The 26,332-nt window shown below is 41.1% G+C and overlaps 1 protein-coding gene across 3 annotated transcripts in view; it reads left to right on the forward strand.

Annotated features, from left to right (window-relative positions):
- Nucleotides 1–26,332, forward strand: part of immt (inner membrane protein, mitochondrial (mitofilin)) — a 63,797-nt gene that overhangs the window by 16,652 nt on the left and 20,813 nt on the right. The window contains exons 2-10 of one of the 3 annotated variants that reach the window (XM_060843340.1): nucleotides 2,802–2,875; nucleotides 4,135–4,324; nucleotides 5,674–5,785; nucleotides 10,215–10,319; nucleotides 11,806–11,931; nucleotides 15,484–15,609; nucleotides 17,524–17,660; nucleotides 19,434–19,537; nucleotides 24,371–24,506. In XM_060843340.1, coding sequence (XP_060699323.1) covers nucleotides 2,802–2,875; nucleotides 4,135–4,324; nucleotides 5,674–5,785; nucleotides 10,215–10,319; nucleotides 11,806–11,931; nucleotides 15,484–15,609; nucleotides 17,524–17,660; nucleotides 19,434–19,537; nucleotides 24,371–24,506 — 1,110 coding nt within the window. The remainder of the gene's footprint in view (nucleotides 1–2,801; nucleotides 2,876–4,134; nucleotides 4,325–5,673; nucleotides 5,786–10,214; nucleotides 10,320–11,805; nucleotides 11,932–15,483; nucleotides 15,610–17,523; nucleotides 17,661–19,433; nucleotides 19,538–24,370; nucleotides 24,507–26,332) is intronic. The other 2 variants (XM_060843435.1, XM_060843521.1) reach the window with 2 other exon arrangements.

Here is a 26,332-nt window from a genome sequence, read left to right on the forward strand (position 1 = left end):
GTGTTAGAACATCTAATAAGAACATGGAAAAGTACAGCACAGAACAGGCCCTTTGGCCCACAATGTTGTGCCTTGGTCTAATCCTAATGTAAAAGAATAATAATTTAACCTACGCATCTCTCCACTCACTGCACTCCATGTGCAAGTCCAGTTGTCACTTAAATGTCCCTAATGACTTTGCTGTGAGGAAGAGTGTTCCAAGATTTTTACTCAGCAGCTCTGAAGGAACAGTGGTGTGTTTCCTAGTCTAGATAATGAGTGATTTGGAGGGGAATTTGCAAGTGGCAAATCTTTTGGAATTCTGTGAAGACATTAAGAGCAAGGTGGAGAATAGGGACCCAGTGGATGTAGTGTAACTAGATTTCCAAAAGGCCTTCGACAAGGTGTCGCACAAGAGGCTGCTACATAAGTTAAGGGACCTGGGTTCAATTCCTGTCTCGGGTGACTATGAAGCTTGCACGTTCTCCAAGTGTCTGTGTGGCTTTCCTACGGGTACTCTGGTTTCCTTCCACAATCCAAAGATGTGCAGTTCAGGTGAATTGCCCATTGTGTTAAAAAAATTCTCCAGTTTCCTCATCTCTCCCCCCCCCCCCCCCCCCCCCCCCCACGTCTCAGTTGATTCCCTCGTTCTCAGCACCGCCCTCCTAATCTGCAATCTCTTCCTGACCTCTCCGCCCCCACCCCACTCCGGCCTATCACCCTCACCTTGACCTCCTTCCACCTATCGCATCTCTATCGCCCCTCCCCCAAGTCCCTCCTCCCTACCTTTTATCTTAGCCTGCCGGACACACTTTCCTCATTCCTGATGAAGGGCTTGTGCCCGAAACGTCGAATTTCCTGTTCCTTGGATGCTGCCTGACCTGCTGCGCTTTTCCAGCAACACATTTTCAGCTGCCCATAGTGTTAGCTGCATTAGTCAGGGATAAATATAAGGTGGGGGAATGGGTCTGGGTGGACTACTCTTCAGAGACTTGTTCTAGATGATGTAGTGATCTTTAGCGAGTCATGGGATGATCACATGGTACAGTTGGCAGAGCTCTTTGAATGATTATGAAAAGCAAAACTGGCAATAAACTTGAAGGAAACAGAATTTGCAAAGGCAGAGGTGATGTTTTGGGACAACATTGATCATGGAATGTTGAAGAAACATGAAGACGAAGGCCATCAGGGAATTTCCATGACCATCCTCGAAGAAAGAGGTGTTTTGATTTTTGGGATTAAGTGGATTCTACTGGAAGTTTATTCCAAATTTCCGGCAGCATGGTAGCACCGCTAACCAATTTACTCAAGAACACAATTTCGGTGGACAGAGCAATGCCAGGAGGCATTTGAGAATTTAAAAGTAGTACTAACCACAGCACCAGTTTTAGTTACACCAAATTTTTTGAAACCCTTCAAAGTTGCAATTGATGCCAGCGATATAGGAGTAAGAGCTGTACTGCTACAGGAAGATGATGATGGAATTGAACAGCCAATTGGCTACTTTTCAAAGAAACTCATTCATCAGAGCAAATACTGTACCATTGAAAAAGAATTATTGAGTTTGATCCTAGCCTTCCAACGTTTTCGTGTTGATGTGACAAACAATGTGTTGGAGACAGTGGTGTACACCGACCACAATGTTTTACATTCTTGGAAAGATTTAAAGACAGAAATAAGAGAGTATCCCATTCGAGTCTAATGTTGCATTCTTTGAATTTACATAATGTATATGTTGCAAGTCGTAAAAGTGTAATGCTGATGCATTGTTGCAGATTTAAAGGAAAAAGTGTAGATAAGATTTGACCAATTCCAGTGTTACATATGTGAAAAGTATAACGTAGATTAATGACCTATGTATTTCATTGTAACAGGATTGAGAATTAGAAAAAAACAGTGAAGCCATCGTTTCATTATGATGGTTAATTGTCCCGGACCTTCCAGTGGTTTGCCACTTCAACACACAATCCTGCTCCCTTGCCCACATGCCTGTCCTTGGCCTGTTGCAATGTACCAGTGAAGCTCAACGCAAACTGGAGGAACAGCATCTCATCTTCTGACTAGGCACATTACAGCCTGCCAGTCTCAACGTTGAATTCAACAACTTCAGATGATTGTCCCATCTCGACCCCTCTGGTTTCATTCTGGTCCATAATTCTCTCCCTCAGGAATATATTTAAATGATGTTCATTACTTTTTACCTTATTCAGTTTGGCAACTCCTATTTCAAGAGGACATAAAATGGTTAAGTGGGGGACACAGCAATTCAGTTTAATGCATAAGTATAAAGTATGGAACAGTTGGAGGAATGTAATCCAAGTGGTATTGCCTGAAGGGTTTAAGTACAGAGACTTAAGATCTTGTGTTGTTGAACCTTTTAAATTAAGAGGGAATGCTGTTGAGGTGGCTAGAAAATTACAAAATCAGGAGCCCTCTTGTATTTAAGAAAACGCTGTAGAAAACCTGAGAGCATTTGTGCAAAGAAGTGTTATTGTTTTACGTCTGTACCTTTCCTCCTAACTGCAATGTCATAAACCTGAAATGTGTGCAGAAAGGGTTTACTAGGACACTGTCTGTCTGTTTATTGACAACTTTAAAGTCCTACTGTAACAGTACTGCTTGTTTTAAATGTTTCATGTAATTGTCTGAAATTAATGGGCATGCATGTGACTGCTGTACAACAAACCAGTTCCGCTAAATCAGTTTATAGTAAATTGTAAAATCAAACCTTTTGAGTCTAGTGCTTTGAGGGATGGCAAATTCTTTCTTGGATAAAGACTTCCCTCTTTATTAAACCATTCTCTTTTCCTGATCTCTCTCAGAAGTGCCTTTGTGGTAAATCACAGCTCCATTCTTTGCGACAATGCCGTGGGTACACATCTGGGAGTAGTACTGGGTATGTATAACATATTCGCTGAAAATAAAATTGTCCTATAAAATACTTACTTCTAATTTTTAAATGTGTTAAAATTATTTGAATATTCTTTCCCCTCCAAATAAAAGAGCAGTGTGCTTAATCTCAGCAAAACTTGTCTCTAGCTGGGCAGTTATCGATTGTTGTAATGCACCAGAGTCATAGCATGATGATTCAAGACCTTTTATTATTGGTACTTGGTGAAGTGCAAGAATGGAATATACTTGCTCTGATCATTTTTCCTCCTCTTTTGTCGGTGCAGATGAAAGAATCTTTGCTCCTGTGACAGATTGAGCAATAAAGCAATGCTGATATTACTTAATTGTTATTGGCATAGGAGCTGTATTGGATTCTGGAACTCTAGTTCTAACTAAGCATTAGAAAATATAGTCATATCAATTCTTGTGAAGTGAAAAAATCCCGATGAGGTATTTTCCCTGGGGTTGGGGAGCCCAAAACTAGAGGGCATAGGTTTAGGGTGAGGGGGAAAGATATAAAAGGGACCTAAGGGGAAACTTTTTATCGTATGTGCATGGAATGAGCTGTCAAAGGAAGTGGTGGAGGCTGGGACAATTACAACATTTAAAAGGCATCTGGATGGGTATATGAATTGGAAGGATACAGAGGCCAAGTGCTGGCAATTGGGACTGGATTAGATTAGGATATCTGGTTGGCATGAGCGAGTTGGACTGAAGGGCTGTGCTTCTGGATTAGTGGTGCTGGAAGAGCACAGCAGTTCAGGCAGCACCCAAGGAGCAGCAAAATCGACATTTTGGGCAAAAGCCGAAACGTCGATTTCGCTGCTCCTTGGATGCAGCCTGAACTGCTGTGCTTTTCCAGCACCACTAATCAGAATCTGGTTTCCAGCATCTGCAATCATTGTTTTTACCTACCTGAAGGGCTGTGCTGTACACCTCTATGACTCTGACTATGAACCTGCAAGATAAATGTATTAGTTAAATATATTAAATAATTTTACAGAATACATTTTTTAAAAATGACTTCAGTAATGATATTGCATCTAGTTTGATCAAATTAATTTATTCAAGCAGTTCTTAGGCAGGTACTGCATGACAAATCTATAATCTCTGACTGTCAATTGACTCGTATTATTACTTGGGAATATGTAACTAGATAATGTGGCTAACCTTTATGAAAGAATGTTATGGTAGCTATAAATGTATTACTTTTTCAAATGTATTACCCTATTACGATGTGATTTATTTTTCTTTAATTCATAGAACCTCAGCAGGCAAAATAGTGGGAGGAAGTATCTTGTTTGTTGGAGGTGGCTTGGGTGGCACTATATTGTATGCAAAGTGGGATCCCAAATTTCGAGAGAATATAGAGAAAACCGTCCCGTACTCCGATAAAGTGTTTGAATTAGCTCTTGGTCCTGCACCATATAACCTACCCCTTTTAAAGAAACAGGTATGTGCATTGAAACTTAAAATCTGTATTCTTGCTTGATTATTCATTCTAGTTGACTTCATAGAATCATGGAAAAACACAGTACAGAAGGATGTCATTTTGCCCATCAAACCATACTAGTTATTTTGAAGAGCAGTTCTCTTAGTTCTACTCTCTTGCTTATTCTAAATTTCCCTATATTTTGCTTTGCTTGAAGGTATTTTTAATTCCCTTTGAAGGCTACTATTTATTCTGTGTCCACTAGCCTACTGGCCAAATCCTAGTCATGTTTTAAAATTTTTTTTAGTGCTTCTCCTAAGCACTTTTAATTTTTACTATCTAGTTAGCAAGTCCTTTTAGTCATTGTTGTCATCTTTAACCAAATCTCATCCTGACCTCCTTTGATTGAAGGATAAAAATGCCAGCTTCTCCAGTCAATCCATTACTTTAATTACTCATTCCTGGAACTGTTTTGCAAATCTCTGTGCCCTTTCCAAAATATTTGCTTTGCTTCTTAACTGTGCTACCCGGACTAGGATGCATTATTTCAGCTGAACCAGCACTTTATGAATTTTATTTTTTACCTTTAAATATTCATACAACAAGCGCACAAAAAATGCTGTTCCTTACATCTGAATGTGTGGTTTATACACCCTTAGACAGTGGGCTCAGACCCAATTCCTTACCTTGATGCCTTACATTTCTCACTGAAAATCTGTAGATATTGGTTATGTTTTTCACAGATTCCTTTAAAATGTCTTTGCAGAGTCTTGAAGTTGTAGAGATGGGGGTCAGGACAGAAATTGGTCTTGTTTGACTCTTATCTTTTCATTTGCAATGAAAAATATGCTTGTGTGCTTGTATTTTCTTATTATGTCAGTCATTGCAAGATCGAAAATATGGAGTGTTGCTGGAAAAGCCATTGTTTATTAAAACTAAAATTCTAGAACTCATTTAGTTGAAATGGGTGTTGTGGGTTCTGTTGTATATTTGTTACAAGCATATGAGGTGAGCTTATGCAAATTTTAATATGTCGAAGAGTGCAGTGCTGGAAAAGCACAGCTGGTCAAGCAGCATCTGAGGAACAGGAGAGTCCATGTTTTGAGCAGATGCTGTTCATTAGAGCTTATGCTCAAAACATTGATGCTCCTACATCTTGGATTCTGCCTGACCGGCTGTGCTTTTCCAGCATTACACTCTGACTGGAGCTCCAGCATCTGCAGTCCTCACTTTCTCTAAATTTTAAAATGAATAGCTTTCTTCATTATATTACTTAATTATGGTTAAGCATTTCCAGTTCTACAGGTTAGGTTTTGAAGTATTTAGTATGGTAGTTGTCATTATTTCATTTGAACCCATGTTTTTAAAAGGACACAAAAACATTGTCAGTATCAACGTCCTCTGAAGTATTGAAAGGATCCAAACTGCCGAAATCCGTGCCAGATAAAGAAGCTTCAGGTGTTGAAGAGATCATCGGAGAAGGTAATTTTGACTTGTATAGCTAAGATTTCAGTCCATAATTATTACTTTTTAATGTCAGAAAAAACAGGTTAAGGATATGAAACTACTCCAACAGTAGGCTAATGAGAATTGTGTTCTGAAATGTTCAAGTTTGATCTCCAATTTTAGTAATAGATTTGAAAAGGATATGCTGGAAACCTTTGTGGAAAATAGCTTCAATCGAAATCAGGGTATGTAATTTCATGCTTCAGAGATCAACCTCATCAGCATTATTGTCACCACCACATGTTGGTCCACTCCACAGAGTCACTTACCATCCTGATTTGGAAACATAATGCAAATTCTTCACTGTTGCTGGGTGTAAATCCAGGAACTCCCTCCCGAACTGCATTGTGTCTACCTGCACCAAATGGGATTACAGCAGTTGTAGAAGCAGCTACCACCACCACAATGCAAAATAGGTTTGGACATAAAGGCTAGTCCAACCTGAAATGTCTATGTCCTGTAAATGAAACTTTTATTGTTGTTTGGGATTAATAGCTTTGGGGATAGGGAATATGAGAGACCCTTGTATAAATTTCGCGATGAATTTCAGTGGAAGCCTAGAAAGCAGGAGAGCTGAAGACCTACAAACCTACACCAAATGTACCAAATATTTGTCCCTTTGTGAATATTATTTCATCTGTTGCAGTTCTTAAGAGTCAGCATTAACTTGTGCATCAATCAGCACACTGCAGTTCTATTCAGAAGTGATTAAATTGGTTTTAGTGTTCAACAAATTGAGATTGAATAGTTTTACCGCCAGTGTGAAATAAGTTATCGCTACAACAAAAGGACTTTCTTGTAGTTGATTGATTGTTGCTGCAAGAAAAATTGAGAATAGGGTTGGTATGGTGGTACACCCCATGAGTTTGCATCATAGAATCCCAACAGCACGGAAGCATTCAGCTCAGCAAATCAACACTGACCCTCTGAAAAGCATCCCATCCAGACTTTGCTGTAATCCTGCATTTACCATGGCTAATCTATTTTAGCTTGGATATCCCTGGATACAGGGCAATTTAGCATGGCCAGTTCACTTAACCTATACATCTTTGGACTGCGGGAGGAAATTGGAGCACCCAGACCATATCCACACCCAAATGGGGAGAATATGCAAACTCCATACAATTATCCAAGGCTGGAATCAAACCTGAGTCCCTGGCACTGGGAGGTAGCAGTGTTGCCACTAAGCCACTGTGCCACCCAGGGTTTGCACTTTTTTTTTGACAGTGAAGGTATCTGTAGTGGTGTCACTGCTCAGCTCAGTTATTTGCATACTATGATGTAGGGGATAAATGATGTTTGTGAACTTGTCTATAAAGCTGTTGCATTTTTTCAAAGAGCAGTTACATTCATTGAGTCAAAAATTTGTGCAAGATTAAAGAAAGTCATGTGAAAAGGCATGCTCTGCATTTTGCCTGAAGAGAAGTGATGCTTATATTAGTTCTGCAGGCGTTTTGGAAGTCATAGGAAGGGTCTCCTCAGCAATTAGCAAGAATCACTGAGAAAATAACCCGTTTAAGATTTTGTAAATAGTCAAGCATAGTGCTGTGGCCTTTAATTACTACATTCCATCCAGATTTTTACTGAAATTTTGTGAGTTTCACAAATGGGCCATGCATCTGAAGGATTGGTAAGTTTTCTCAAGGTTTCAGTACTTCAGTAGGTGTACTGTCAGGATATTATGAACAATATTCCTGTTAACCACCTCACATGCTGGTTAGCATGCCAATGAATGACTTCCACTTCGTGAAACCGCTACCCCACATGGACTTCAGAGGTCCTTGCAGTGACAAAAGGAATTAAAATTTGGTCAGGATTTGGTCAACAACCTTACTTGTTTTTCAGTGAGTTGACAGCATTTATCACTTGGTCAAGCTCATTGTCAGTTGGTTGTCTGTTGTAGGAAGTTAGCAGATGGAGGCCACTCAGATCCTCAAGTCTGTTTTTCCATTTTAAAAATATCTAAATGATATCTGCCTTAATGCTGTATCCCCATATAATCCCATATCTCTTGATTTCATTAGTAACCAGAAAGAATCTGTTTCTCTTGTAATTAATGACTGAGTTTACACAGCCCTCTTTGATAGAGAACTACAAAGATTCACTACTCTCTGAACAAAGAAGTTCCCCCTCATCTGGATCCTAAATGGTTTATTCTAAGTGGTTTATACCCACAACCAAGGGAAACATCCTTTCTGCATTCACTGTCTGTTCCTTTAAGAATTTTGTAAGTTTCTTTGAGATTGTCTCTCATTTTACTAAACTGTAGAGGATGCAGGCTCAGTCTCCTCATGGGACAATTCCCACCATTCCAGGAATTAGTTTGGTGAACTTCTGTTGCACTCACTCTTTGGAAAGTATATCTTTCCTTGGAACCATTGCTCTGTACAATCAAAGCAAGACTTCTTTTGCTGTGGACTCCAATCTTCTTGAAGTACCTTCTGCCCCCATCCAGGTGTTATTTTCCTTTTTCTTTGCAGCAGCTGTTTACTGGTCATCATTATAAAAGTTTTTAAATTCCAGATTTATGAAATGTGTGTTTCACCATCTGCCACAGTAGGATTTGAACTCAAGTTCCCAGAGCATAAGATTAAGTTTCTAGAATATTACTGCAATAACAATACCACTGTGCCATCATCATCTTCTCCTCCTACTTACCACTGCCACTGCACTACAAGTGCCTCCCTATGCTGCCCCCCCCCCCTCCCCAACCAATCCAATTCATTTGATATGGATTGTGAGCACTGATCACTACATCTCATTGCTGCAGTACTCCACTGTTCACAACCTCCTAAACTGAGGATGAACCACTTATTTTTTTTTCCTCTGCTTTCTGACTGTTAGTCAGTTCTCAATCCTTTCAAGTATTAACCCAATCTGATGTATGTCAATTTTGTTTGCTAACTTGATGTGCAGGACTTCATCAAAAGCTTTCTGAAAATCCAAAAACCCCTCACGGTTCCCCCCCTGCCGGACATTGACTCTGCTCGTAACATCCTCAAAAAACACTTATCCACTTTGTCAAATATGATTTTCCTGTCATGAATGTATGTTGAATTTTTCCAGTCAGACAATCTTTACTACTTCATCTCCATTAATTGCAACAGTTATAATTGTGTTTTTGCCAACTGCTGAAGTCAGGCTAATAGGTTTGTTGTTCCCTGTTTTCACTTTTCCTCATTTCTTAAGCAGTGGGGTTACATCTGCTTGCTGCCTTCCAGTCTCTGCACGGTGATCATTAATGCATCCAGAATTACTTTTATTTTTACTAATAGTAACTTACAGTTCCATTCTTTCACCTGCATCTTTTGATCTTAATCATTTCAGGTAGTCTTATTTCTTTGTATCTGAAGACAGAAATGCAGGACCTATTTAGTTTCCCTATCATCTTTCTGTTTCCTTTTATATATTCTGCTGTCTCTCTGTTATGGACTCACATTTGTCTTTGCTCATCAATGGATTTGAGAGGAAAACCTGCCAGTTGATATGTTCAATGCAGCATTGGGATGGGGAGAGAATATTTGAATAAATACTGTCTTGAGAAATGAACTTTTTTTTTGTCTTTGTGATGGAGAATGTTAGGGAAGAAACTTTCATTCCATTTATTTGCATGCTGCAGAGTTCAGATCAAAACTTTCTTTAGTGTAGAATAGCCTGAGTTTTAACAAACAGAAATGAATACATAACCTTAAGGTTTGAGCAAATGATACATGAAGAATAAATGAAAACAAAACAGTCCTAAGAAGTAATGAAGGTTTAAAATAAGTAATGTAAAGAAAGATTACTTTTTTTATATAGAAAATTCATGACCAATAAAGAGTGATAACACAAATAAAAATGAAGTGTAGGACTACACAGTGAGACAGAAAAAGTATTCAAAGAGTGAGAAGTACAAAAAAGAGACAGTCATAATATAAAGTAATCTTTTTATTAAAGGATAAATATGTTAAGGAGCTAAAATTAAGAGTGGGGGAAATATTTATGGAAAGAGGTGCACAAAGAAATTCAGTTGGGTGGAGACTGACCTGCAAGAGTGCGTTGTGAAAATATTCAGATTGTTTTGAATGATGGTTTGTTTTATGTAACAAGTATTGTGAAGGTGTTCTCAAATGGTATACTGAAGGGCTCCTGCCCGAAACGTCGATATTCCTGTTCCTTGGATGCTGCCTGACCTGATGTGCTTTTCTAGCACCACTGTAATCTTGACTCTGATCTCCAGCATCTGCAGTCCTCACTTTCGCCTCAAATGGTATACTGCTGACGAAATGTTGCCATAATGAAATCACTAGCATAGAAATGTGAGGTAAATCCCTGACTGCATATCTCTCTCAAGTGCTTTATAGAGAGCATAATTTTAATGCCGTACAATCCTTTTTGTCTTTCTGGTACCCTACCCTGTGTTCAGCTTCTTCTAAAGATGCAGCTGCAATTATTTCTGCTGTTGGTGATGCTCCAACAGTCCCTGCTCCTGGGGTCCAAGTTGAAATGGAAGAAAAACATGACGCAAGTCGTAAGTAAAGAGATCTGTTTAATGACAGAACTTATGATGTCTGATTTATCAGGAAATATGATGTAACCATATACAATTTCACCAGACTACTTGCTCAAAAACATCTCTTTACAACATTAGCTGTTGATCTTTAGAATTATTGGTAGAGAAAGTAGTAAACAAAAATTAAACAGACGATAAGTTGTCTCCTGGAGTGCTGACTATAGCCCCATGTAAATGTACTGCAACACAAAACTTTCCAAATGGAGAGAATAATCTAAATGCCAACTAAAGTCATGGTGATAGAATCGCTTGTATAGAATTAATGAGAAGAAAGTTGAATTACTTGTTGCTGCAAGGGAAGGGAGAAAATTTTATATTTGATCTCTATTATACTGTACAGAAGTAATTCAATTTTCTTATTCAATCACTACAGCATTAGCCAGGAATGTATATTGCATTGGATGTTCTCTGACTTAATGAGAATAATTCTACAGAATAGCCACTCACTTGTGTATGTGAGATGAGCATATATCTTTTGGATTCTCAATTTTAATTATGCCACCATTGACTATTGTGCCTTCAGTTGCTTGGGCCCTGAGCTTTGCAGTTCTGACCTCAAATATTTTTGCATCCATCCTCCCCTCTTCAAAGATACTGCTTTAGGCTTACCTATTTGACAGAGCTTCTTGTCAGTTGTCCTAATCTGTTCAGTAACAATTTTTTTTTTGTTTGATAACAACCATTAGTTGCTTTGCCATGTTAGTGGTTCCATAATAAGGGTAACTTGTATATATGAACAGAGGAGGATAATGATACACTTGAAACAGTTGTTCTCACCACTTATACAGTCCATTACACACTATTTATGAACAATAATTATTTTGGCCAAACATTGCTCACCATTTTCTGTTGCTCTCAAGTGTCAGGTAGAAAGGCACAACTTATATTAGGCATGTTGGCTAGTTTGTTAATCATTGGTTCAGTATTTACTAATCCTGCTATGGATTGCAGGAAATATCAGTGCTTCGCTGTATTGTTTACTGGCACAATTGGCACGTCAGGTCCTTGTACGAATTGGAAAGTGGCATCCAATGCCATTTTGCATTTTTGTGATCAGCAAAATCACATTCATTTACAACATCAAAAACTATGGTTTTAATATGATTTATCCACTGATGTGGATAAGCAGATGGAATTGTATTGGGACCTGAATTTTGGAGCAAAGCAGAAGTTGGCTAACAAGTAGTTACTTGGCAGTCAGTTAGCTCGGTGGAATAGATAGCTTTATTGTGGTGCAGAATGATGTCAACAGTCTGCGTCAGTCTCTGCTGAGATAATTATCGAAGGCTGCCATCTTTCCTTATACATACTTGGTACAGAGTGATGTCCCTCAAACTATAGAGCAACTTTTGAAGGATATGTAGTTGTTTTTGTTAAGGGTACATTTGTCATTCAAAGTCACCTACTCCTGGTCATAAATATGCTGTCCTTATGTTCTTAAAAGGTGAAAGCTGTAGTTGTGAAAACGAAGCCGTACAGGGCCAGCACATTGCAGTAGAAGAACACCCACCTCAGGAAGTTGCTAAACACCTAGCTCAGCAAGATAGAGAGGAAAACATCAAAGTTGTTGGTAAATAAAATCAATTTCAAAATGGCTTGAAAAGAGATGCCAATGATTCCATGTAGACTATTTAGAATTACTAAGTAAAAACAATGACTGCAGATGCTGGAAACCAGATTCTAGATTAGTGGTGCTGGAAGAGCACAGCAGTTCAGGCAGCATCCAAGGAGCAGGAAAATCGACGTTTCGAGGGAGGGATTTGAATAGGAGGATGAGAACTGTAGGGGTATAGGAAACATAGAACATAGAACAATACAGCACCGAACAGGCCCTTCGGCCCACGATGTGGTGCCGAACATTTGTCCTAGCTTAAGCACCTTTCCATGTACCTATCCAGTTGCCGATTAAAGGTCACCAATGACTCTGACTCTGCCACTCCCACAGGCAGTGCATTCCATGGCCCCACCACTCTCTGGGTAAAGAACCTACCCCTGACATCCTCCCCCATACCTTCCACCCTTCACCTTAAATTTATGTCCCCTTGTAACACTCTGTTGTACTCGGGGAAAATGTCTCTGACTGTCTACTCTATCTATTCCCCTGATCATCTTGTAAACCTCTATCAAGTCACCCCTCATCCTTCGCCGTTCCAATGAGAAAAGGCTGAGCACTCTCAACCTATCCTCGTACGACCTATTCTCCATTCCAGGCAACATCCTGGTAAATCTCCTCTGCACCCTCTCCAAAGCTTCCACATCTTTCCTAAATGAGGCGACCAGAACTGTACACAGTACTCCAAATGTGGCCTTACCAAGGTCCTATACAGCTGCAACATCACCTCACAACTCTTGAATTCAACCCCTCTGCTAATGAATGCTAATACACCATAGGCCTTCTTACAAGTTCTATCCACCTGAGTGGCAACTTTCAAAGATCTATGAACATAGACCCCAAGATCCCTCTGTTCCTCCACCTTACTAAGAACCCTACTGTTAACCCTGTATTCCGCATTCTTATTTGTCCTTCCAAAATGGACAACTTCACACTTGACAGGGTTGAACTCCATCTGCCACTCCTCAGCCCAGCTCTGCATCATTTCTAAGTCCCTTTGCAGCCAACAACAGCCCTCACTATCCAAAACTTCACCAATCGTCGTATCGTCTGCAAATTTACTGACCCACCCTTCGACTCCCTCTTCCAAGTCATTAATAAAAATTACAAACAGCAGAGGACCCAGAACTGATCCCTGCGGAACTCCACTTGTAACTGGGCTCCAGGCTGAATATTTACCATCTACCACCACTCTCTGACTTCGACCGGTTAGCCAGTTCTCTATCCGACTGGCCAAACTTCCCACTATCCCATGCTTCCTGACTTTCTGCATAAACCTACCATGGGGAACCTTATCAAATGACTTACTAAAATCCATGTACACTACATCCACTGCTCTGTCCTCATCCACATGCTTGGTCACCTCAAAGAATTCAATAAGACTTGTAAGGCAAGACCTACCCCTCTCAAATCCGTGCTGGCTGTCCCTAATCAAGCAGTGTCTTTCCAGATACTCATAAATCCTATCCCTCAGTACCCTTCCCATTACTTTGCCTATCACCGAAGTAAGACTAACTGGCCTGTAATTCCCGGGGTTATCCCTATTCCCTTTTTTGAACAGGGGCACAACATTCGCCACTCTCCAGTCCCCTGGTACCACCCCCATTGACAGTGAAGACAAAAAGATCATTGCCAACAGTTCTGCAATTTCCTCTTGCTTCCCACATAATCCTAGGATATATCCCGTCAGGCCCGGGGGACTTGTCTGTCCTCAAGTTTTTCAAAATGCCCAACACATCTTCCTTCCTAACAACTATCTCCTCTAGCTTACCGGTCCATTTCATACTCTCCTGTTTAACAATACGGTCCCTCTCATTTGTAAATACTGAAGAAAAGTACTCATTCAAGACCTCTCCTATCTCTTCCGACTCAATACACATCTCCCACTACTGTCCTTGATCGGACCTACCCTCGTTCTCATCGTTCTCATGTTTCTCACATACGCATAAATGACCTTGGGGTTATCCTTGATCCTACCCACCAAAGATTTTTTCCTGCCCCCTCTTAGCTCTCCTAATCCCTCTCTTCAGCTCCCTCCTGGCTATCCTGTATCCCTCCAATGCTCTGTCTGAACCTTGATCCTCAAACTTATGTAAGCTTCCTTCCTCCTTACAAGACATTCAACCTCCCTAGTCAACCAAGGTTCCCTCACACGACCATCTCTTTCCTGCCTGACAGGTACATACATATCAAGGACACGTCGTATCTGTTCCTTGAAAAAGTTCCATATTTCAACGACATCCTTCCCTGACAGCCTCCCAATTTATGCTCCTCAGATCCTGTCTTGCAGCATCGTATTTACCTTTACCCCAATTGTAAAACCTGCCCTGTTGCATGCACCTATCTCTCTCCATAACCAAGGTGAAAGTCACAGAATTATGGTCACCATCACCAAAATGCTCACCCACTAACAAGCCCATTACTTGTCCCAGTTCGTTACCAAGTACCAAATCCAATATGGCCTCCCCTCTGGTCGGGCAATCTACATACTAAGTTAGAAAAGCTTCCTGGACACACTGCACAAACACCGCCCCGGCCAATCTACTTGATCTAAAGAGCTTCCGATCAATATTTGGGAAGTTGAAATCGCCCATGACTACTACCCTGTGGCTTCTGCACCTTTCCAAAATCTGTTTCTCCACATCTCTGCTGCTATTGGGGGGGCCTATAGTAAACACCCAACAAAGTGACTGCTCCTTTCCTATTTCTGACTTCAGCCCACACTACCTCCAAAGGCAGATCCCCCTCGAACTGCCTTTCTGCAGCCATTATATCATTTCTAATTAGCTACGCCAACCCCCCCTCCTTTTTTACCACCCCTGCAATCTTACTGAAGTATCTTTTAGAATTACTGCCTACTCAGTTGTCCTATGTACCTTTTACTGAATTGAAGTCTCTTAAATTAGAAAATCAGACGTCTAAAAAATTTCAAAAGGCTACCTGGATATTACAAACTTATGACTGTAATCTTTAAATCAGTTGGCTGCTTAGATACTTTTAATATAGACGAAGTCCCTGAGGAGCATCTGATGTCAGCATGTCTTCTGGAAGATGCGAACAGAAGTTTAATGAAACTTACTGACATCAGTGTAACTTCATTCAATGAGGGAAAGAAGTCTTAGGATCAGAAACTGGTCAGTGAAGCCACATTCCTTTAAAAGAAAGGATCAAGAGGTTTACCTGGAATCATCTTAACCAGCAAGTTTAATGTCAATTGTTGGGAAAATAACTGAATAATTTTTGTAATTTGTTAATGTGCAGGGAAGAGACAGCTTCATGAGTTTTTTTCATAAAAGATATGACCGATGAGTTAGAAAAAATGGCTAACAGAAGTTACCAGTGGCTGTATTAAATTATACAGTAAAGAAAATGGGGTCAGTACATAACTAGACAAGTTTCTGGAGTGAGGAAATATTTGAAGGATATGTAATTGTTTTTGTTAAGGGCACATTTGTCATTCAAAGTGACCTACTCCTGGTCATAAATATGCTGTCCTTATGTTCTTAAAAGGTGAAAGCTGTAGTTGTGAAAACGAAGCCGTACAGGGCCAGCACATCGCAGTAGAAGAACACCCACCTCAGGAAGTTGCAAAACACCTAGCTCAGCAAGATAGAGAGGAAAACATCAAAGTTGTTGGTAAATAAAATCAATTTCAAATCCCTTAACTACTAACAGGTAGATTTTCTGACTAACATGATTAATATATACATTCCCCAGCTGCAAGTTGGTAGGTCTTCACTGGCATTTTTTTGGGGGTGCATTTTCTCCCACAACCTGAAAGTCCAGGTAATGTTGCATAAGGATCCCACAGCCTCTTGCAGCTTGCCATTACTTCCTCGAAGTAATAAAGGAAGATTTGCATGTATATTGACTTTCAAGACTAAAGGGCATCCAAAAACATTTCATAGCCAATGGCATGCTTCTGAAGTGCAATCTCTTCATGTAACAGAGACAAATTTGTGCATAACAGTGTCCTTGGAATAGCACTGATGAACGGGATAATCCTTTTTGTAGCTACATTAATTGAATGATTAATGTTAGTTGGGATCTGAAGAAGAATTCTGTTGTATTTTAAAATAGTGCTGTGGGAGAGTCAAAGGTAGATAGGATAGTGAAGAAGGCGTTTGATATGCTTTCCTTTATTGGTCAGTGTATTAAGTACAGAAGTTGTGAAGTCATGTTGCGGCTGTACAGGACATTGGTTAAGCTACTTTTGGAATATTGAGTGCAATTCTGGCCTCCTTCCTATTGGAAGGATATCATGAAACTTGAAAGGGTTCGGAAAAGATTTTCTAGGATGTTGCCAGGGTTGGAGGTTTTGAGCAGGAGAGGTGGAATAGGCTCTGGCTATTTTCCCTGGAGTTTCAGAGGATGAGGGGTGACCTTATAGAGGTTTATAAAATCATGAGGGCATGGATAGGATAAATAGATAAAGTCTTTTCCCTGGATTGGGGGAACTGGAGGGCAGATGTTTAGGGTGAGAGGGGAAAGATACAAAAGAGAACTAAGGGGAAACTTTTTCTCAGAGGGTGGTATGTGTATGGAATGAGCTGTCAGAGGAAGTGGTTGAGGCTGGTACAATTGTAACATTTAAAAGACATCAAGATGGATATATGAATATTAAGGGTTTGGAGCAATATGGGCAGGGTGCTGGCAAGTAGGACTAGATTAGTTTAAGATATCTGGTCAGCATGGCCGAGTTGGACTGAAGGGTCCTGTTCCATGCTGTACATCTCTATGACTCTGACATCCACCTGAGAGGTTGGACTGGGACTTGATTTATTGTCATCTTAAAATAATCTATCCTGTTATAGTTCTGTTTCTCTATTCTCGCTTTACTTGATTGGTGACATTGTTAGATTCATTTGTCTCCAGGGAGTGTTTTGTTTGAAACTAGGTAACAAATTAGATGCAATCTGCCTCACTTGATGTTTCACTTTGGGTAAAACACCCCCTGAAATTTGGTAGGGTTGTGACTCCTAACACTCGAGTGTTGCACTGTAGGAAAGGTGCGTATACACACTTTGAACCACTTTGCCATTTACAAATCAAGGCAGTGTCCAAAAATGCGCAATATTTATGAGTGAACAGGATGGAATGATTTAACTTCAGTACTTGCAGAGGTGCTGTACATGCACATGTTGCACATGTACTGAAATTGTTTTCGGGGTGTCAGCAGACATTTTTGTCTGTTGGAGCCATATCAGCCATAAATCTTCCATGGGTCTATGTGAAAACTTGCCTTTGAAGAGGAAATCAGGATTTTGATCCTAACTGCTCTACAGCAAATCCTGAGAAAATGCATTTATGAGTGTCAAAGGACAATTTGATACTCAGCTATGATGCTTCAAAGTCAAAGATGCTGCCAGTTCTCTGCCCCAAGGTTCACATGAAGGATTGCCACTTGAGATTCAATTTCATTAAACATCTTAATACTACTAATTAATTGTCTGTGTTCTGGGCAAAACTAGTGGTACTCAATAGATTTTTGTTTTGAGGAAATTTCATTATAATTCTGTACTTTTTATAAAGTGTATTATTCTTGTGCAGAAATAACATCAACTTTGGAGGATGCTCTTGGTAGAAGTGCTCAAGTAACACTCAAGGCAATTGAAGCTCAGGATTCAGCCATAGAAGCCATTACCTTGCATGCCCAGAGGTTAAAGGAAGCCATGGATGACTCTGAGGTAAACTAGTAGAGAAGAGTGTGAATATTTAAAATGAAATGTCATTGTAAGGAACTTTTAAGTCTTTGTTGTAATGGTCTGTCTTAATTGGTTCATAAGTATATGCACATGTTTAGAAGCCCCTGCTTGAATCGCCAGATTTGTTACTGTACAAAGGCGCAGTTTCGCATGTCGTGACCATTATCTCTCCATGGGGCAATTTATTTAGAGGCGCATGTCCACCTTCTTCCCCCATAGTCCTGTACATTTTTCATTTTCCGATAACAATTCAACTCCCTTGGGAATGTCTTAATTAAACCTGCTTCCATCATGTCCTGTCTATAAATTGCTGCATAAAAATATTTTTCCTCATGTTGTTATTTGCTCTTTTGCCAATTACCTTAAATCTGTACTGTCTGATTTTCCATCATTCCACCAATAAGGATGGTTTCTCCCCATCTATGCAGATCCCTGATGATTTTGAAAACCTCCATCCATTCCCCTCTCCATACATTTTATCTATTTTATGTGTAAAGCTGAATTTCTTTATCCTATTTCTATTTCCATGATTCTCTTTTATATTCTTCAGTACCTTCACATCTTCCCTAGAGTGTAATGTCCAGAGTGGATATAGTATTCTAAGTGAAGCTGAGCTAGTGTTCTATACAAATGTAATACAACCTCATTCATTTTATATCCTTGCTACAACGCTCAAAATATACGGGGCTGTGGACAGATTTGCACCCAGAAGTCCCCAAATCTCCTGGAAAAATCCACCCATGAGAGTGACCAATTGGAGAAAGTCACCCCTAAATAAAGTAGAAGCACCTTGAATCGCAAATTGGTTATCTTCCATGGTGATTGCTGATTGACTGATTAGTCAGCTATCAGCACTAAAGCTGGGTGAAAGTGACCTGTAAATGGATAAAGTTAAAAATCACACAATACCAGGTTATAGTCTAACAGGTTTAATTGGAAGCACTAGCCTTCGGTGCATTGCTCCTTCATTAGGTGGCTCTCCGAAAGCTAGTGCTTCCAATTAAACCTGTTGGACGATAACCTGGTGTTGTGATTTTTAACTTTGTACACCCGGCATCTCAATCATGTAAATGGATGAGCAGCTGAAGTACTTGATCAAAATAAGGCAGTGAGGAAGGATCACTGGATCTGAAATGTTGACTCTGATTTCGCTTGACAGATGCTGCCAGACCTACTTAGGTTTTCCAGCAACTTCTGTGGGTCCACTTTTTGCTGAGGGTTCTGGTAAAGGGCCTGAGTGGATAAAGAGTTGAGCTGGAGAAAGCACAGCAGATTAGGCAGCATCAGCATCAGAGGAGGAGGGGAGTCGATGTTTTAGGTTGGAACCATTCTCTGTTTTAAGGCAGCCTGAATTTAAGGGGTCATTATATTTGGAGAATATATAGTGGATCCTACTGTAAAGTTTAATGGAGTGTTGATTATTCCTGAGAAGTTTGAATTTTTCTAATTCTGTTGATATAAGTTCAAGTGTCACATGCATCAACAGAAACACAGAATGCCTTGGGAATAAGGACTTATGCCCGAAATGTCGATTCTCCTGCTCCTCGGATGCTGCCTGACCTGTGCTTTTCCAGGAAAAGCCTCAAGTAAACTTGCTTCCACTTCAGTTGCTACAGTATTATGTAGGCAAATATAGATAGTTTGTGTCCAGCAAAAAATTAACAAATAACAACACTTAATCTGTTTTTAGTTTAGGTTTTTTTATATATTGTGGAGAAAATGTCTTATTTTAGTGGTTGTCATTGTTTATATCAGAATACTGTAGGTCGAAAGTCAGAACAATGGCGAGCCTTGGAAAATGCTTTGAGCATCCGCAGCAAGGTTGTAAACCAAGCCAATGAAGCAATGATGAAAGCCAAGTAAGGTTTTTAAAAAATTATTTTATTTTGAAAGAGGTTATAAATTTGGATGGGTGTAAACAGAATCCGCGAAATTCGAAGAAATACGAAGTAACTGGATTAGAGAATTTGAGATTTATTCCAAACCAGGAGGAAGTTTAATGCATTGTTTATTCTGACCATCTCAATATGTTATCCACATAGTTCGATCCCTCTACCCTTTACCTCCTGTCTTTTTGAAATTTATATTTTTTTCTAATTCTTATTCTTTGTGTTCTTATCTTTTTCAACCCACATGCTGGGTTATACATCACTTATTAAGAGTGTTCCAGTCATGGTGACCCCAACCAAGCAGCTTGTTCTTGGAAATGCAACATTGTTGCTGCTATGGTCCGTGCCTTTTGTTTTGCAAAGTGTTCTCTCCAAAAAGTTCCAGATATGTACGAAGATGTATGTTCGGTTTCTGATAGAATTACTTCATATTTTGGATAACATCATATTTTGGATAACATATGGGTACAAATAAGATGAATTTCTGTGAGCAGTCACTGAGTATCCAGATGTCGTCTTATGGAAGAGTTAGTGCAAGTTGTGCAGCTCTCATACATGAGTTCCAAGCAACACCTAGAATCCAGAGGCTATTTTAGTAAATGAATCAAGAATATAAAAGAGCAAATGGAATATGGCTATTCTGGAGTATTAATCTTCAATGGAGCAGTCAATGTAATGTAATGGTAGACTGACCTAAGAGCATTGTGTTGATAGCGGAATGAGTAAGAACTTCAATGCAGTGTGAACTTCAGTGCAGCCTTTACTAACTAGATGTTACTGAGCACTAATGACTTTAGAGGACATAAATCACTTTAGCAGAGGATTAATGAAAACCCCAAGACATTTTACTAAGAGCAAGAAGTTTACCAGTGAAAGCCTGTTAGAAACCAAAGAGGCAACTGTGTGTGGTGCCAGAGGATATGGATGAGGTCTTAAATGAATGTTTCGCATCTCTACTCATAAAGAAGAAAGACATTGTAGCTAGAGGTTTCAGTTGAGATGGTGAGGTTCTATAACACCTTAAGACTAATGAGGAGGTATCAGATACTTTACTAGGCATAAAGAAATGTAAATCCCAAGGTCTGATGAGACTGATTCCAGACTGCTTTGGGAGGCAAGGGAGGAAATTCCTGGGGTCCTAGCAGAATATATAATATGCTGCTGGCCACAAGTGAAATGCTAGATGACTGGTGAATAGCTAATGTGGTTCCTTTTGTTCAAGAAGAGCAGCAGAAATAGGCCTAGTAATTACAGACCATTAGTCTGACATCAGTGGTGGGGAAATTACTGGAAATTTTCTGAAGCATGGAATCAATACTTGGAAAGGCAGTGACTGATCAGGGATAAACAGCACGGATATGTTTATCCAAAGACAAGAATCCAAATGATCCAGGGCAAGTTGGATCAAGAATGGTTTGCAAATATGAGGCAAAGGATAATGGAGCATTTTTTTGTGATTGGAAGCCTGTGACCAGTGGTGTACCACAGGGATTGGTGCTGGGAACATTGCTGTTTCTGGTGTTTGTTAACAACTGGGATGTGAACGTAGAAGGTACAATTAGTAAGTTTGTAGATAACACAAAAAATTATGGTGTTGATGGTGAGGAGGATGGTCTCAGGCTGCAATCTGCTACTGATCAGTTGGTAAATTGGGCAGATCAGTGGCAGATGGAATTTAATCCTGATCAGTTAGATAATGCATTTTGGGAGGCCTAAAAAGAGAAGGATGTAAACAATATATAATTGGTCTGTGGGGAGTACTGAAGCGCTAAGTGTGTACAGGTCCATAGATCCCTGAAGGTGTCAGCACAGGTAGAAAGTGTGGTGAAAAAGGCATATAGGATGCTTGCCTTTGTTAGCCGGAGTAAGGAAGTCTATTTACAACTTTATAAAACGTTGTGTCAGGCCGCAGATGGAATTGTGTGCAGTTCTATTTACCACACTATTGGAAGGACGTGATTGCACTGGAGACGGTGCAGAGGAGATTCACCATAGCAAGTCTGAGTTATGAGGAGAGATTAGATAGGCTGGGTTTGTTTTTTCGAAGATACCTACTCCTACCGCCCCCTTGACTATGACCCCAACTCCCATCATCATACCATCATCTCCAACACCATACAGAACCTCATCACCTCAGGAGATCTCCCACCCGCAGCTTCCAACCTCATAGTCCGGGAAGCCAGCACTGCCCGGTTCTACCTCCTTCCCAAGATCCACAAGCCTGACCACCCCGGCCGACCCATTGTCTCAGCCTGCTCCTGCCCTACCGAACTCATCTCCACCTACCTCGATACTGTCCTAACCCCTCTAGTCCAGGAACTCCCAACATACATTCGAGACACCAACCACGCCCCCCACCGCCTCCAAGACTTCCGTTTCCCTGGCCCCCAATGCCTCATCATCAAGGACATCCAATCCCTCTACACCTCCATCCGCCATGACCAGGGCCTCCAAGCCCTCCGTTTCTTCCTCTCCCAACGTCCCCAGTAGTATCCTTCCACTGACACTCATTTGTTTGGCTGAACTGGTCCTCACCCTTAACAATTTCTCCTTCAAATCCTCCCACTTCCTCCAGACCAAAGGGGTAGCCATGGGCATCTGTATGGGCCCCAGCTTTGCCTGTCTCTTTGTCAGCTGTGTAGAGCAGTCCATCTTCCGTAGTTACACCGGCACCACTCCCCACCTTTTCCTCCGCTACATTGATGACTACATCAGCACCACCTTGTGTTTCCAAGAGGAGGTTGAGCAGTTCATCAACTTCACCAACACATTCCACCCCGACCTTAAATTCACCTGGACCATCTCTGATACCTCCCTCCCTTTCCTGGACCTCTCCATCTCCATTAATGACGACCAACTTAACACTGACATTTTTTACAAACCCACCGACTCCCACAGCTACCTGGATTACACCTCTTCCCACCCTACCTCCTGCAAAAATGCTATCCCGTATTCCCAATTCCTCCTCCTCTGCCTTATCTGCTCCCAGGAGGATCAGTTCCACTATAGAACACACCAGGTGGCCGCCTCCTTCAGAGATCGCAATTTCCTTCCCACATGGTTGAAGATGCCCTCCAACGCATCTCATCCACATCCCGCACTTCCGCCCTCAAACCCCTCCAACTGTAGCAAGGACAGAACCCCTGGTTCTCACTTTCGACCTTACCAACCTTCGTATTAACCGCATGATCCGCCGACATTTCCAACACCTCCAAATGGACCCCTCCCCACCCCTTTCCGCTTTCAGCAAAGACCATTCCCTCAGTGACTACCTGGTCAGGTCCATGCACACACCTCACCATTTCTGCCCCCCCCCCCCCCCCCAAAAAAAAAAACAACCCACCCTCCCGTGCTGGCACGTTCCCCTGCCACTGCAGGAATTGCAAAATCTGGGCCCACACCACCTCCCTCACCACCATCCAAGGCCCCAAAGGAGCCTTCCACAGCCATCAAAGTTTTACCTGCACATCCACCAATGTCATTTATTGTATCTGTTGCTCCCGATGTGGTCTTCTTTACAATGGGGAGACTGGATGCCTCCTCGCAGAGCGCTTCAGGGAGCATCTCCAGGACACCCGCACCAATCAACCCCACTGCCCCGTGGCCCAACATTTCAACTTTCCCTCTCACTTTGCTGAGGACATGCAGGTCCTGGGCCACCGCCGCCTCCTCACCACTCGAAGTCTGGAGGAAGCACGCCTCATCTTCTGCCCCTGAACACTTCAACCCCATGCATCAATGTGGACTTCACCAGTTTCTTCATTTCCCCTCCCCCACCTTACCCCAGTTTCAACCTTCCAGCTCAGCAGTGTCCCCAAGACCTGTCCTACCTGCCAATCTCCCTTCCCACCTATCTGCTCCACTCTTGCCTCTGACCTGTCACCACCATCCCCACCCCATTCACCTATTGTACTCTTTGCTACCTTCTCCCCAGCCCCACACTCCCCCACCCCCCATTTATCTCTCTACCCTGTGTCTATTCCTGATGAGGGGCTCTTGCCTGAAACATCGATTTTCCTGCTCATCGGATGCTGCCTGACCTGCTGTGCTTTTCCAGCACCACTCTGATCTAAATTCTGGTTTCCAGCATCTGCAGTCCTTACTTTTGCCCTGGGTTTGTTTTCTCTGGAGTAGAGGAAGTTGAGGGGGATCTGACTGAGGTACACAAAATTGCAAGAGCCATAGGTAGTGTAGATTGTCAGAATCGTTTCTCCATGGCAGATGTGTGTAAGAACAGAGGGCATAAGTTTAAGGTGAGGAGTAAGTGGATTTTAGAGGGGCCTAAGGAAAACATCTCCCACCCAGATGATGGTGGAAATGTGGAATGCGTTACCTGAAAGGCAGGTACACTTGCAACAGTTAAGAAGCCTCTGGATATGCACTTAAAATGCCAGGACGTACGGCAGGTAAATGGGAATAGTGTAGTTTGATGTTTGCTGGTAGGCATGGACATCGTGGACCTAAGGGCTTGTTTCTGTGCTTTTATGACTCTACTAGTGCTTTGGTAAGACTAACGAAAATGTTAAATAAAAACAAATTGCTGGAAAATCTCAGCAGGTCTGGCAGCATCAGTTGAGAGAAAGCAGAGATTTTCAGAACGGAGGGTCACTGGATCCAAAATATTAACTCTGCTTTCTCTCCAAAGGTTCTGCCAAACCTGCTGAGGTTTTCCAGCAATTTCTGTTTTTGTTTCAGATTTTCAGCATCTGCAAATCTTTTCTTTTGTTTTTTTTGTTGTTTAAGCAAAGTATCATATGCTGCTTGTATTTTGCCATATGTCCTTTGCTTTCTTTTCAAATTTAGAGAAGAATTAGACAACCTTCGAAGTACAATTGAAGAAGCTAAACAGAGTGAGATCTCTTCTGTTCGACCACAGCTGCTGGCTGCAGAAGAAAATCTCAACCATATGTTGGTGGATCTGGATCATATAGAAAGAAAGGTAAAAAAAAGTTAGATGGACCACTTGCTCTTGTTATGGACTAGACCAAACCACTCAAAATATTCTTAAGCAGACAGCCCAGACCATAACTTTGCAACTTGTTTCAGTAAGTCTACATTGTTTTTACCTAGTTGATTTTAACCCTACTGCGAATCCCCTTGCAAGGATCCCTGTCTTGAAGTTTTCCTCCTCTCTCTACAAGAATCTCATGGAGTCCCTCTCCCACTGCAACTCGCAGGTCATTTCTTCTGCCCTGCACCTATTGCACTCGATGCTACTTTCTCTCCACCCCCACCCTCCTCTCATTTATCTCTCCACTGTGCAGGCACTCTGCCTGTATTCCTGATGAAGGGCTTTTTCCCGAAACGTCGATTTTACTGCTCGGACGCTGCCTGAACTGCTGTGCTTTTCCAGCACCACTTATCCAGAATCTGGTTTCTAGTATCTGCAGTCATTGTTTTTACCTACAGTGAAAATTACCTTGTGTAAGTTAGCTAGGTTGACCACCAGGTTTTAAAAGACAAAAATTTATTCACAAAATTACACAATGAAACTTACATAATAAAGAACCCCTACAGAACTCAGTCTATCTAAATTACACTTCATTATGCTCTTCATATCTCGCCTGTAATCACCCCTGACCAAATTTGAGGTAATTAATCTAAGGAGTGTATCTCTCCCTCTCCCTGATGTGTCGCAGTTTGAAGCTCAGATTGAAGCTCATCAATGGCTCAGTGGTTAGCACAGCTGCCTCACAGCACCAGGGTCCCAGGCTCAATTCCAGCCTTGGGTGACTGTCTGTGTGGAGTTTGCACATTCTCCCTGTGTCTGCATGGGTTTCCTCCGGTTTCCTCCCATGCTCCACAGATGTGCAGGCCATGCTAAACTATCCATAGTTGTTGGGTGCATTAGTCAGAGTTGGGTGGGTTACTGTTCGGAGGGTCGGTGTGGACTTGTTGGGCCAAAGGGCCTGTTACCACAGTGTAGGGAATCTAATCTAAAAATAACTCTTAGTTCCTCAAGCAACCAGCAGGACAGTATGGACCACAGTGAGGTCCACCAGCTTCCACATCATGCAAATACAGTACATCGCCTAGCCCTACATCTTTTATTTTCGTTTGTTGTTAATTTGATTTTTTAAAATTTCCTGCTGATCTTTTAGTTTGTTATCTGTAAATATTTAACTTTATTTATCTCCAATCTAAAAGTAACCTTTAATAGTCAAACTAGTAGGTATTAACAATCAACGAACTCATGGTTTTCCTGTAATGTTACTTTTTCAGTCCTCTGTATCCTAAATGGCCTACCCTGTATCCTCAGACAGTGACCTCTGATTCTGGACTCCCTAGTTATCAGGAACATCCTTTTTACATTAACCCTGTCTAGTCCTGTTAGAATTTTAGAGCTTTTACAAGAGCCGCTCTCAATCTTTTAAACTCCAGTAAATGTAGTTCTAACTGATCTAGTCATCTTCATGCATGAGTTCTACCATCCCAGGAATTGTAATTGTAACATTTTCATTTGATATGAAAAAATAATTCTGTTGGTATTAGTTGTTATGCTGTCTTCTCATGTAATGCTTTTTCATGGCCTGAAAATCTTGAAACTCTGTTTCTTATTTCCTTCTCCATGCTACTTAAATAGTCTTATAATAGGGATGTAACGGGCCTAGTGGTATTATCACTGGACTGTTAATTCAGAGACCCAGGTAGTGACTACTGTAAATCCAATGCCAATTGTCAAAAAAAACCCATCTGGTTCACTAACTTCCTTTTAGGGAAGGAAACTGCTATCCTTACCTGATCTGGCCTATATGTGACTGTAGA

This window comes from Hemiscyllium ocellatum, chromosome 1 (assembly GCF_020745735.1).
Source record: "Hemiscyllium ocellatum isolate sHemOce1 chromosome 1, sHemOce1.pat.X.cur, whole genome shotgun sequence".
NCBI classification, from domain to species: domain Eukaryota; kingdom Metazoa; phylum Chordata; class Chondrichthyes; order Orectolobiformes; family Hemiscylliidae; genus Hemiscyllium; species Hemiscyllium ocellatum.